This window comes from Erythrolamprus reginae, chromosome 1 (genome assembly GCF_031021105.1).
Source record: "Erythrolamprus reginae isolate rEryReg1 chromosome 1, rEryReg1.hap1, whole genome shotgun sequence".
Taxonomy (NCBI): Eukaryota; Metazoa; Chordata; class Lepidosauria; order Squamata; family Dipsadidae; genus Erythrolamprus; species Erythrolamprus reginae.
In genome coordinates this window covers 139062665-139077511 of record NC_091950.1, presented here as the reverse complement: position 1 = coordinate 139077511, position 14847 = coordinate 139062665, and the positions used below count along the sequence as shown (strand labels likewise).

Below are 14847 nucleotides of genomic sequence, written 5' to 3'. Positions count from 1 at the left end.
TTCTTGTGTTCACTTTCCTATTAAAAACACTTCTCTCCTGAACCACATTTAACCCTTTAACATATTTAAATGTTTCGATCATGTCCCCCCTTTTCCTTCTGTCCTCCAAACTATATAGATTGAGTTCATTAAGTCTTTCCTGATAAGTTTTATGCTCAATCGAAGGCAGGTTCGTAGTAATAGTTTTTTCTGCAGTTCTGATTATCCTCTGAAGTCTGTGTCGATCTTTCTTAGGTTGCAGAACCAAACCAGACAGCTATAGAGGTGCAGATGACAGACTCAATAATTCCTCTACAAAACTGTATTAGCAGCTCCTTGAGCAGTTTGAGCTTTCTGAGTTGGCACAGAAAGAATATTATTTGTTCTGCTTTTTTGATGATGTTTTTGAAGTTAGGTGTCCATTTTAGATCTTGCAATATGATAGAACCTAGAAATTTGAAGGTCTCTACTGTTGATACTGTGTTATCTAATGTTGTAAGATGTGGTAGAATGGGAGGGTTTCTCCTAAAGTCTACCATCATTTCTACGGTTTTTAGTGTGTCCAGATTGTTCTGGTCGCTAAGTCTGACGGGCATGAAAACCAGCCTCAAATCCTGATTGTTTTCATTTTAAAATAGTCTCTTAAATTCCAGATTAACTAATCTAAAAATAAAGGATATTATCCCTGATTTTGAATTAATGCCTTTTATTAGAGACTCTGAATAGAATGTAGCTTTTCTAAGCAAACACAAAACCACATTGTCAATTTCTCAAACATGAATATTTGTACAGTACATTACTAAAAGTAGCAGTTTCATTACACTACTTTTCTCATAACAAACCGTGCTTCAATGGTGATTTCCTTTTTTTTAAAATGAGAGTAGAACTAGACTAGGGGTCTTCAACCTTGACAACTTTTAACACTTGTGGACTTCAACTCCCAGAATTCTCCAGCCAGCTATGCTATGTTGGCTGGAGAATTCTGGGAGTTAAAGTCCACAAGTCTTAAAGTTGCCAAGTTTGAAGACCTCTGAACTAGACTAAAGCAGAAAGAAACAGACCAAGACGAAGTGAGTTGTCAAACTACAGGTAATCCTTGACTTATGAACCCGGAAGTTCGGCAAAATTTCGGGGTTCGGGAGGTTGCTGGGAAGCCCCCCAGCCCGGCTGTGACCTTTTAAAACAGCCGGGCGGCTTCCCAGCCGTCTCCCGAAGCCGAACGCCAAACCCGAACTTCCGCGTTCGGCATTTGGAGACTGCTGGGAAGCCCCGCCGCCTGGCTGTCACCTTTTAAAACAGACTGGGGGCTTCTCGGCGGCCTCCCGAACCCTGAACCCGGAAGTTCGGGTTTGGCTTCGGCGTTTGGGAGGTCGCTGAGAAGCCCCCAGGCTGTTTTAAAAGGTGACAGCCGGGCGGCAGCGGTTTTTTTGCGGGGTTTTTTTTTTGGTTGCACGGATTAATTGACTTTACATTGTTTCCTATGGGAAACAATGTTTCGTCTTACGAACCTTTCGTCTTACGAACCTCCCCCTGGAACCAATTAGGTTCGTAAGACGAGGTATGACTGTATATCTATAGGAAAAGAAAGACACTTAACATAATAATTGTGAAATATTAGTTATTGAATATTTAACAGGGAATACTTACTGAATACTCTCCTGATTATATTGTAATCTGGAAAATTTTAGAACAGCTTTCTGAAATTGTTTGTTTAGTTATAAGCTGTGTATAAAACTAAATGCTGATTGGGTATTCTTGGATGAAAATAGGAACCAGGTAAATTCCTTTAATGTGCAAATTTGCTTCGCCATTTCTATTTGTGCCTTGTAGTATGTAGGTTTATGTTTTTTCAAGAGCAGTCCCATGTGCATGGAACACTGATTAAACCCCCTACTGTGAGATCTACCTAAACAAACCAATATCTCAGTGGTTGCCACCAAGAAGAGGGAGTCAACCTATTCTCCAAAGTACCTGAGGGTAGAACAAGAAGCAATGGGTGGAAACTAAACAAGGAGAGAAGCAGCTTAGAACTAAGGAGAAATATTCTGACAGAACAATTAATCAGTGGAACAGCTTGCCTCCAGAAATTGTGAATGCTCCAACACTGGAAGTTTTAAAACAGATGTTAGATAAACATTTGTCTGAAGTGGTGTAGGGTTTCCTGCCGAAACAGGGGGTTAGACTAGAAGACCTCCAAGGTCCCTTCCAACTTTGTTGTTCTTGTTGTTAACAAGCAAACAAAGATGGTTTCCTCCCCTCCACTCCCATATTGCTGAATTAGAACTCCTAGCATATTTCAGTCAGCATGCTGAGAGTTAGGGATGATAGAAATGGGTAATTTAGCGGCATCTGGAGAGCAACAGGTTTCCCAGGCTGCCTAGAATATCTATTTTTCATTTGTTTATGCTTCTTTCTTTTTCTTCTGGCATTCTAAAGGCATCATATTTTACAAAATGTATTAAAATTTATATAAGTTTTTCTTACAATGAGATGGTCTAACATGAAGTGACATTGTTGACTTTTGCTTGGCGAGAAGCAGTACTAAAGCTGCTTTGCCATTGTTCCAGAAGGCACGTGTGTAGGAGTGTGTCTCTGAGCATGCAAACGCACATAGACAAGCACACATGCCTCTCTGTGTATACACCTATATCCTTGAAAATAGAAAACAAAACTTATCATCGCTCTCCCAAGATCATAAACATATTTAGGGTGATAGATACAACAAACAAGCATAACAAGCCAGGCTTAAAGAACATTGGAAAAATTGTGGGAATAATATTTTCTTCTGTCTTGCTCCAACTAATGATAAAAAAAATCCATGATTATATTTTGTGTTAGGTACAAATTACCTTTAATGAGTTTATCAGGATCAGATGATATTATTGTATATACACAACTGGGCACAGGTAACCTTTACGTGAATAGACATTATAAATCTTTCTTAGAAATTTAGCATTATGACATGTTGATGATGTCAAAGCATACATTTTCCTCTTTTTTTAAAGATTTTTTTAAATTTTCTCCACCATGAAATAAAACAATATTTAGTTATAAACACAATAACAGTGCTTAAAATCAATCATATACAAACTTTGCTTTTCTCATTGCTCGCTCGATGGAGGGTCTTATCCTCTTTTTTTGAGATTCAACAAGTTTGCTTTTCAATCTAGACCATGGGTGTCAAACTCAAGGCCTGTGGGACCACCCTGGACATATTGAAGGATTGGCTCATTTCTGCCAGCAAAAATGGAGGGCCTGTGGCCCTCCTGGGCTCCATTTTTTCTGGCAGAAGGCAGGAGGAGACCGTCATGGCTGATCTCCCAGGCTCCATTTTCATTGGGAGAGGGCTGCAGGAGGATTCCCCCAGCCCCACCTGGGTCACCACAATAGAATAGAATAGAACAGAACAGAATAGAATTCTTTATTGGCCAAATGTGATTGGACACACAAGGAATTTTTCATTGGTGCATATGCTCTCAATGCACATAAAAGAAAAGATACATTTGTCAAGAATCATGAGGTACAACACTTAATGATTGTCATAGGGTACAAATAAGCAATCAGGAAACAGTCAATATTAATAGAAATTGTAAGGATTCAGGCAACAAGTTACAGTCATACAGTCATAAGTGGGAGGAGATGGGTGATAAGAATGATGAGAAGACTAATAGTAATAGTAATTCAGCCTTAGTTAATAGTTTGACAGCACTGAGGGAATTATTTGCTGAGCAGAGTGATGACGTTCAGGAAAAAACTGTTCTTATGTCTAGTTGTCTCGGTGTACAGTGCTCTATAGTATCGTTTTGAGGTAGGAGTTGAAACAATTTATGTCCAGGATGCGAGGTGCCCCCAACACAAGTGGCATTGAGCTGGCCATGCCTACCTGCCCCCCCCCCCCCCGGTCAAACAAAACCCTGATGTGTCCCTCAGTGAAATTGAGTTTGACACCCCTGGTCAAGGCAAATAAAAGGAATCTTATTTTTTTAAAAATAAAAAAATTAAATGATGATTTGCAAGAAATTTCACTTTTGTAATTTTGGTGAACCTTATACACAACAAATATTACACTGATTGCTGTCTTACTTTTTTTTTTCAATGATCACTGTTTATAATCAGATATAAAATGAAGAGAGTTCTTCTGCATATGCCTACTATTCCAGATTCCAAAATAAAACGGGCCTTGAATGGCTGGGTTCCAAACATACAATTATCATAATTTCTAATATATATTTGAATCCTTCCAGCAAATTGGATGAAAGAAATAAAATTGAAAATATTCTTGATAGGTTAGAAAAGAGAATCAATCTTAATATAACATATGTAATGTTATCTATCCATGTAAGAAATCAAATAATGCACATTTGTAAAATGAGGGGTAACTGGTTTGATACTTGAAAAAAAATATTGGGACAGCAATTGATTGGAAATTGAATATGAGCACTGATGTAATTGCAAAAGGGCAAATGCATTTTAAACTGTCACCCATGAATGGTGTAAATATGTTGCTTTTGTCTCCTAAATAAAATATAGTGTTGACTTGTAGCTTAGATTGAACAATTCTAATAATGGCTTTGTTGGATAAGGTACCAAATAGCAATTGAGCAATATAGAAATGAGTCTGGGTGAGTTTTGGATCTTTGCAGCTTTTTTAAAAAAAAGAATTTCCAGTGGTTAGATTTTCCTTTCTTTTCCTTCATTTTTTTTTCTTTTAACCTAGTTACTTTATTGAGACTGAGTATTATAGTCAACATGGCAAACACTAACGAGTAATAATAAACATTTTAAGTTGTTTATTATGCTCACTTAAATCGTCATATGATGATTAACCATAGTTTATTTTGTTTAATATAGCAGGTATGTAAGTTTCACGTAGTGAAGACTTCAATCTTCCTTATAACATTATTATTATTATTTATTAGATTTGTATGCCGCCCCTCTCCGTAGACTTGGGGCGGCTCAATTGGCTCAACATATTGGAATAAAAAAGGAATGAAAGGATAACACTTGCAAAGAAAACACTAAAACCCTACAGTTTGATTATAAATCAAATTTAAACTGAGGCTACATGTAGTGTTTTTTTATATATTTGTTTTGACCATTAAATGTTGGAAGAATTGAAAACAAAATCATGAAAACTACATCTTCAGATGGAATTTTTGAAAGTAGCAAGGTTTATTATTTCATTACCTTTCGTTATATTTTAATTGGTTAAATTTAATTCACCTTGATGATAAATATGGTAAAATCTAAAAAACGTAAGATTGAGAATTTGACTGCAGTTTTTAAAAAGGAATAAACGTAGCTAATATTACAAAGAAGATCTTCGAATTATACATTATATAACCCAAAAACACATAATTGTTGATGCTTTTGATGGTTGGGAAATGAACACTTCTTGAAAAGAATGTGGTCACCATGGTCCTGTAGAGAAAAAGCTGTTCCTTCATCTGAATTGCTGGATGTTTTATTTTACTAGACTATTTTAAAGTTTGTGCATCTTGTTCAGGGGTGAAATGCTCCCTGTTCGCTCTTTCCTGTTGGTTGTCATGAAGGCAGCATGAGGCTCCGCCCACCCTTATGGACGGCACCATTTGGGGGTTTTACCCTCTGCACATGCATAAAGTGTTCTGTGCATGTGAAGAGGGTAAAAGGATCCAAATGGCAGCATCTGGATGGGTGGGCAGAGCCTCGTGCTGCTTTTGCGCCTGGTTCTCCGGCAACCAACAGGCACGAGCGAACAGGGAGTATTTCACCCTTCATCTTGTTCCATCTTGCATCAATATTAAAGTGGTGGACTGGCTCAAAGGAGGAAAGACTTTTGATTGAGGAAAGATGAGTACAGACTGAATTCATCATTATCATCATCATTACCACCACCTGGTTTATTAGAACTATGAACAATATAGCAGCTTTTGGAAGTGTATGTGTGTGTTTTCTGAAGCTTCCTGCTTCCCTCTAATCTTTAGCTGGAAAGGGATGGGGGCAAAGGGGCATTGCTTAATGTTGTTAAGAGCTCGTGACTCCAAAAAGAGTAGTGTTAGCTTGTAATTAATCACCTAAGCTGGCTTTTGGTAACAAGTCTTTATTGAGTAGAGGTTTGAGCAACAAGATGCTCTTAAGAGCTTGCACTGAGTGGCAGACATTCCAGAGATGCTTTTTGCTCTAAAGAGACAGAAAGACATATGAAGGAGTTTACGAAAAAGCAAATGAAGAACAGATTTGGAAAAGAAATTCCCAGTTGTTCAGGTAGTTGAAAGAGAGAACGAAAGATTGAATCTATTGTTTTTTCTTGCTTTAAAACTTTAAGAGTTGAGTATTAAGGCAACAAAGAGCATGGAGAAAAGTAACATATTGAGGCACTTGGAATGACTTGTCAGCCAATGCTAATTTAGGGTGGCTAATTTAAATTCCTCTAGCATCTAACCCCAAATGGCGAACCTATTTTACATGTGCTATATGGAGCTATATCTGCCGTCACACAAGCCATTATCCTAGCTTAGCTCCGGTGTCCATGTGCATACCGGCGAGCCAATTTTTTGCTTATGGAAGGGTGTTTTTTGACCTCCAAAGAGCCTCCGGAGGGCAGGGGAGGGCATTTTCACCTTCCCCAGGCTCTAAGAAAGCCTCTGGAACCTGGAGAGGGTGAAAAATGGACCTACCAAGCCCACTGGAAATCAGGTAATGGGCTGTTTCCAGCCTCTGGGGGTGGGAGGGAGGAGGTTTTTGCTCTCCCCAGGCTCCAGGAAAGCCTTAAAGCATGCGTAAGGGCGGGGCAGCCCGAGGAGGCACATGGGGGCATTGAATTACAGGCGTGGGCTCACACATATTTGCACTTTCACACCAAAAAGGTTCGCCTTCACTGATTTAGCCTAAAGCTTTGCTTATTTTTAAATAAGAAATGAATAGCTCTCACCTTATCAAAACATCAGTACAGGACTTGGCACTCTTAAAAAACAAAAGAATTATTATCAGTTTTCTAGTTGCTATGCTATCCAACTGAAATGCTTCCTGCTTCTGGTTGCTTATCTCACCTACTCTTGGATTCCTTTTGAGGTTCTTCAAGAAGGTGACCTTCAAGACAAGATGGCTGGCAGATTTACCACTCAAAGTAATAATAATAATACCACGGTGGAACAGCCACAATAAAAAGCTTGAAATAAATAGTATTTGTTATTTATTTTGCCAGATCCACACTTGGCTTTTTGGCTAGAAAAAGCAATATGCCATTCTTTCTAAACATCTGAGTTATAATCCAACATACACTTACAACACAGAAATAGATTTCTTTGCTCACTTGAATTCTTTATTTGCTTCTGATTCGTATCCTTACAAATTTGCTTACTAAATTTAGCCAATCAATTTATTGCTTTCAAATGTTAGAGAATAAAGAGGTGTGATTGTTGCAACATAATTTGTTCAGAATGGATATCAAATACATTCTACTACTATTAAAAGAAAGAAATGATACTGCCTTGTTGAGTTTAGCTATATTCCTATATTTTTAATATCCATTTCACCGTTAAGATTTCACTGGCAATGGAAGTCCGGAGGTGGGGTTTCCCAGCGAGGGGAGCCTCAGTGAAATCGCAGCACTGCAAAAACACAGAGGTCTGGAGGTGGGGTTTCAAGGACTTCGGTGTTTTTGCGATGCTGCAATTTCACTGATGCTCCCTTCGCTGGGAAACCCCACCTCCGGATTTCCGTTGCCAGCGAAGGGCCCGTTTTTGTGCTGCTAGGATTCTCCTGCTGGGATTCCCCTGCAGCATCACAAAAAAACGGAAGTCTGGAGGTGGGTTTCCCATGGAGGGGAGCCTCAGGGGAATCCCAGCAGCGCAAAAACGGGTGCTTTGCTGGCAACGGAAGTCTGGAGGCGGGGCATCCCAGCGGCAGCGGTGGGTTTGTAAGGTGAAAATAGTTTGTAAGAAGAGGCAAACCCCGGGTTTGTATCTCGAAAAATTTGTATGACGAAGCATTTGTAAGACGAGGTATCACTGTAAATGAAAACTGACAATATTCATTAGATTTGAATTAACACTTAAGACAAATTAGGCATTGCTTAGCTGAAATCTTCCTTGTTATATTCTTCGAAAACTCCTGCTGATCTCTGTTGGGGGCATGGAGGAAGCAATACAAATGAGGAGTTATTTGTTTGTTTGTTTGTTTATTAGATTTGTATTGATCTCCGTAGACTCACTCAATACAAACTTTTAAAAATCTTCCTCGATTACAGTTAATGCTAAGCAATAATTGGATGGAATTATACATTGCAACTTCACAGGGAAAATCTATTAGTACCACATGGAAGAGTTACCGTATTTTTTGGAGTATAAGACACACATTTTCCTCCCTAAAAGAGGCTGAAAATTTGGATGAATCTTATACTCCAAATGTAGCTTTTTCAAAGCTTTTTTCCCCCAGCTGTAACTAGGTGCTAACAATCTTTCCAGCTTCCTACTCCCTCCAAAGAAGGTTTTTTCCTGCCCTATGTCTTTGCAGGCTTGTTTTTATTTTTACTCCCTCTGAAAAAGGCTTTTTCAGCCCTAACCAGAGGATAAAATAATGTGCTGAAGCTGAATAGACTAAGGATGCTAGCCAGATGAATATCTGGCAGATTCCCCCCACCCCACCCCTATTTTCCTCCCTCAAAAGTAAGGTGTGTCTTATACTCCGAAAAATACGGTAATGATTATAATGGAAAACCTGCCACCAAATGTATTGATATTTCAAATGACTGAGAGAAAATAACACATAGCCATTAGACTCTTGAAAAGACATTTGTTAAATAATCTTATAAGTGATTTAAAACATTATTTTAAAGAATTAATGCTTTTAATAGTGGCTAACCATATAAGTGGGGCTCAATTCCACCCCGTAAGAAAAAAATAATTTAAAATATAAGTTAAATGTAAGAAAGAATGTAATATTGTATTCTATGCAGGATAGAATACAAATATTACTTGTTTAAAAAAGAAGATAGACATAATAGGGAAATGGATGTCAAAATGCAGGAAATGTTGGAAACCAATGGAGCACCAAGTCTTGAACCTCAAGGAGAATGCTAATTCTCCAAGTAGCATCAATACAGGCAGTCCTCAATTTAAAAACCACAATTGAGTCCAAGATTTCTGTTGTTAAGTAAATTTAGCCCCATTTTATGACCTTTCTTTCCAAGGTTGTTAAGTGAATCTGTTTTCCCCATTAACTTTCCTCGTCGGAAAGTCACAAAAGGTGGATCACATGACCTTGGGACACAGCAGCGGTCATAAATATGAACCAGTTGCCAATCATCTGAATTTTGATCACATGACTATGAGGATACTGCAAAGACGGTAACCAGAGCCGGAGTGGCACAGCAGGTAGAGTGCTGTACTGCAGGCCACTGAAGCTGACTGTAGATCTGCAGGTCAGCGGTTCAAATCTCATCACCGGCTCAAGGTTGACTCAGCCTTCCATCCTTCCGAGGTGGGCAAAATGAGGACCCGGATTGTGGGGGAAATATGCTGGCTCTGTTACAAAGTGCTATTGCTAACATGTTGTAAGCTGCCCTGACTCTGAGAAGAAAGGCGGCATAAAAATCAATCAATCAAACAAACAAACAAACAAACAAACAAACAAACAAATAAACTGTGAAAATGGTCATAAGTCCCATTTTCCAGTGCCATTGTAACTTAGAACAGTCACTAAGCAAACTGTTGTAAGTTGCGGACTACCAGTATGGATAGATAGGAAGCAAAATCTTGTGAGCAGATGCATGTGTGAGATTTTGGTGATTTTTTTTTTTTGCTTCTACACATGCGCAGAAGCAAAAAAAAACCACTGAAATCTCACACACATGCCCGTCCCCTCATGAGATTTTGTTTCCTGAGCATGCGCAGAAGCAAAAGCACACTGAGATGTACACACACACACACACACACACACAAAAGAACCAAAGCAGCGCATGCAGCACACCGTTTGCTACCGCTGTGCTGTCCTCTACCATACCGGTAGCAACCCATTACTGATCCTGTCCCCGCCCTTTCTTTCCCTACTTTGTGGGACCCTCTCCCCCCAAAAAAACCCCTGATTCTCTCCTTTTTCCTTTTTCACTCTCCTTTCCTAAGCACACTCATTTGTCTGACAAAATTCCTCACTGGATTTATTTCTGCTGATTTGTTTGCCTAGCAGTGAAAAGGATTTTCATTGGATGCAATTCTAGGTTGAAACCACCTCTTTTTGTTTTATTCCACATTTTTTTTAACCTTTAGGAGGGTGTGGGGTGGAGGATTAATCTTGAACCAGAATGCTTCTTGTGCGGGTGGGAAGAGTAGAACAAGATTTTGGGGTGGGATGTATGTGTGTTTATCTAGCGAGCAAACGGCATGGCATTTTAAGGAGATGAGAATTCAGGAAAAATGTCTTTAATTTATTGCATCTCTGAACAGCAGTTCTTCTCACTCCTCATTGATATTTTATTATTATTAATAATATTTTTATTGATTTTTATAATATAAAACACACACACAACATATTACATATAACATGTGCTCAGTGATCCCACCACCAGGCAATCAATCATACCCCACCACCAGTTGGGGGTATTTCTTGTATAAATCAGGTAATATATATAAGATGTTAGTGAAGTCAGACAGGGATGTGATCCAAGGATTGACTAAATGGTGGCAAAATGAGATACAAGTAGAGGTGCAAGAGATGGAAAATACAGCAGAGAATATAAGGAAAATCAAGAATACAAGAGTTAGGGAAATGAGAAGGAAAATATTACATTAGTGGTATTACACACCCATTCAACTTGCACACTTTCAGCAGAACATTAAAGGTATCTGTTGGCATGGGTGCCAAGATAAAGGAGTGTTTATGCATATGCTCTGGGAATCTTCATCAACATTTTACAACAAATTTTGTGTTCACATGTTTCAGTATGTCAATTCTAGCTCAATTTCCCCCCTTTCATCCTTACCACTATATATATTATATAGGTACTGGTCAGGTTCTACGTATCTTTCCGATGAGATTGCATTGCGATGCAAGTGCACAGTTTACATGCTTCGTGCTTTGCTCATGCACGCGTGTCTCTTCCCAGAAATGACCCTCTGCGCATTTTTTTTGCACAAAAGCAAAAAACAAAATAAATGAGAGAACCAGCTCGGGCGTGGCAGGCCTGGGTCACTGCCAGTTCTAGCAACCCAGGCCACCATGCCACTACTGGTTCTATAGAACTGGTCTGAACCAGCAGAAACCGACCTCTGATACTGGTTCAAATATGGATGTATGTTTTGTTCTAGCTGCACGAAACTTTGTGAATAAAATGTTTTCCATTCTTCCGTCTGATTATTCTAGAGTAATAAATACTCAGTTTTTATCATCTGGGTTGGATTTCCTTTTCCATTTCAATTAACATTTTAACATAAATTCTGTTATCTAAATCAGAAGTTTTGCTATGGGGAATTATCAGAGTTCTGTTTGTCCTTATAGAAAATGGCTGTGCTTGTCTGCCATTATCTTGTGATATCTGGTCTTTCTTAGATGCTTGGAACAAACTTCCAGCAGACGTGGTTGGCAAATCCACAGCAACTGAATTTAAACATGCCTGGGATAAACATATATCCATCCTAAGATAAAACACAGGAAATAGTATAAGGGCAGACTAGATGGACCATGAGGTCTTTTTTTCTGCCGTCAATCTTCTATGTTTCTATGTTTCTTTCAGGTCATGATATTAATGGAGCTCTTGAAGCATCAAACATTGATACCAGCATCCTGGAAGAATATATCGGTAAAGAGGACTCACAAGATATGTAAGTGTCCTTTTTTATTTTAACTATTATTCTTAGTACTCCATGATATTGATGTAAGAGTGATAATGAAGGTTGCATACAATATTATGGTGGTGTGAACTGATATTTTCTTCATCTTTTGCTTCCATTGTTTTCAGTACTTTCACATATTTTCCTTAAAGGTTTTGCTTTTGACTTTCCTTTGTTTGAACCAAATCCACTGAGAATTAGTCAGATGTGCAGATCAAGCCAATATACTTGTTCAAGAAAGAAAAAAAAACATGGTTAAAAATCCTGGGTTATTACAGCTGAATCCAACAATATGATATATGTATATAACTAGAAATAGATACGCTCTTTATATTATGTCAGAGTGGCAAGTTGCACACATTATTATTATTATTTTATTTATTAATTCAAATTCTATGCCGACCAATCCCAAAGGACTCAGGGCGGCTTACAACAGTATAAAATTCAAGACAATAAAAAGAAGTAAAATATGAAACTGAGTTATACAGTAAAACCATTAATAAACCTAATAAACATGATAAACAACCCAACATGCATGCTAAACATTCATACAATTTGACCATGGTTTTTGTTGGTTCATTACACAAATGGTTCAACTTTTCTCTCCCAGCTCTGATTTAGATGCCATCTCTGACATTCCAGCATCAGCCGGTTATCCTCATCTTCAGCCTGCCAGCTCTGCCACTGTCAATGCATCTGTCTCCAGTATTGGTCATGTAATTACTCCTGTACCCAGTGGTAACTTCCATCACGGTCCCCCAAGCACCCAAGTCCCAGTCCGTCATGGTCTCCATCCTGGCCCTTCAAGCAGCCAAGTTCCAATGCGGCATGGTCCCCCCTTGCCAAATCCATGTGGGTCCAATTATAGTTCTCATCTCAACTGCAATAACAACAATGGCATGGTAGTACCCAAAGGGTTTCTCAGTGGTCACTGCCTGTCCAGCATCCCCCCTCCAATCAAATCAGAAGCCTCCTACACATCTGGGTAAGTAAGGGATTGTGGTTATGCAAATATAATTTTCCAGAGCCTTGATAAATTAAATTGATAGATAATTAAAGTAGTTAAAGACTTTAAAACAATGTCAAATCTGTAATGTCTCTTACCAACCAATTTCATCTTAATTTTCAAACATAATATGGGGAATTGGACAGGGAGACTGGGGAAAAAAAGTGTGGCTCAGTTTTAGATAACGGAACCTAAAAAATTTTACTCCTAAAATAACACCTGGGATTGCCTGTGCATTATGACGGTGCGGGCATTATGACAGCTGTAACACCACTAGATGGCACTCATGCATTCAATTTTTTTAAAAAAAAATTGCTGAAATCTCATGAGATTTTGACCATTTCTAATTTTCAAAGATAATCACCACCCAAAAAAAAGGGAGTGTTTTAGTCACGTAAATATTGACAGACAGATCAAGATGTTTTGTCTTGATTTTCAATATAGGCATATTTAGATAAGATTAGGGACAGTGGTGGGTTCTAACTTACCTCGCTTCCTGCCACGCCACGTGGCTGCGTGCGCATTGCACTCTGTGTGGCCAAAGTACATACGTGCATGGACAGTGCTGAAAAATCACCCAAAAATCATAAAAAAAGGCAAAACCAAGATGCATGTGCAGTGCTGTGGGAAAAATTCTGGAAAAAAAATCCAAACAAAGTGAACTCTCTTCCCCCCCCCCCCACACACACAAAAAATCCCTCCAAAAGATGGCAGCGTTCATGGACCAGCACTGATAGAACTGGTTCTGTGACATCACTGTGACATCACCAGCAGTTTGCTACTGGTTATATAGAACTGGTGCGAACCAGGAAGAAGAACCCACGTCTGATTAGGGCTACACAGGGTTGGTCTGCTGCCTGGGGGGTAATGCAGTGGGGTAGCGAAAATGGAGCTCCACGTCAGAGCACCCAATTTGCACTGAAAGACGTTGAAAGAAAATGCAGGGCGTCCTGCATAAGCCAAACCCACAGTGTGGTAGTAAAACGTTTGGTAGCCCTTCACTGGGGCCACCCCAAATAACTTTTCAAATCTGGAAATCCTGGATCATGCACCTGATCTATGAAAAGTCATAAAGAAATAAATAAAACCAAAGGAACAGCATTGATCTGGGATATCCATAAGACATCCACTTGTTAGTCTTGACTAATTACCCTTTATTTATTTATTTTTAAGTGGGAAACAATCTCACTTAAAGCAAAGCATAGCTTTCTGTATCATCTCCCCCTCCATCCCATGAATAGGTTTAGACCTTGCATGACTCCATACTCAATGGCAATCCTAGATAGGTGCTAGGTATACTTTGCAGCTGCTGCTGCCATTCCCAAATCTCAAGGGCAGTTTTTTAAAATTTTTCCCCCTTGAAATCTGGTACCCTGTTTCATTTTGGTGCCTTATTGGAATGGTAAGTTCAGCTGTATGGGCCTGAGGAATCTTTAAAAAATAAAAACTGATGGGTAGCTGTAGATCAAACTTCTGTTTGAAAGAATATGCCACCTGTTTAAAAAAAACCCAATAACAAAGTAGGTAGTGCTTTATTGGGGGCAAGTAAAATAAATCAATACCTAGAAGACTGCCTGTGGTTGGTGCCCTGAGGACATAACAAATTTCCTCTGTGGTGCTATCATCATTTTTAAGTCTGGCCTAGAATTAGTGTTTTCATTATTTCTCTTGTCATCCTGAAAAGTAAAAACTCTGAACTACTATGCAAATTGATAGGTCCACTAACTTTAAATGTTTAAATCAGTGGTCCCCAAACTACGGCCCATGGGCCGGATGCAGCCCACTGAGGTCTTTTAACTGGCCCGCGGCAGCACACAAGATTTTACCGATCGATATAATAAGAGGGAAAAATAGAGAGGGAGAGAGAAATGAAGAGGAGAGATAGAAAGGGAGAAATAGAGAGAGGGGGAGAGAGAGAAAGTGTGAGAGATACAAAGAGGGAGAGTTAGAAAGAGAGTGAGTGAGAGAAAGAGAGAAGAGAGAGAGAAAGAAAGAGAAAGAAGGAGATATAGAGAGGGAGAGAGAAAGGAAGAGGGAGAGATGGAAAGAGAGAGA

The 14847-nt window shown here is 39.0% G+C and overlaps 1 protein-coding gene across 2 annotated transcripts in view; it reads left to right on the top strand.

The window, feature by feature from the left end:
- MYRF (myelin regulatory factor) overlaps positions 1 to 14847 on the top strand; it is a 147700-nt gene that overhangs the window by 51965 nt on the left and 80888 nt on the right. For both annotated transcript variants that reach the window (XM_070766919.1, XM_070766909.1), the window contains exons 2-3: positions 11690 to 11777; positions 12397 to 12771. In XM_070766919.1, coding sequence (XP_070623020.1) covers positions 11690 to 11777; positions 12397 to 12771 — 463 coding nt within the window. The remainder of the gene's footprint in view (positions 1 to 11689; positions 11778 to 12396; positions 12772 to 14847) is intronic.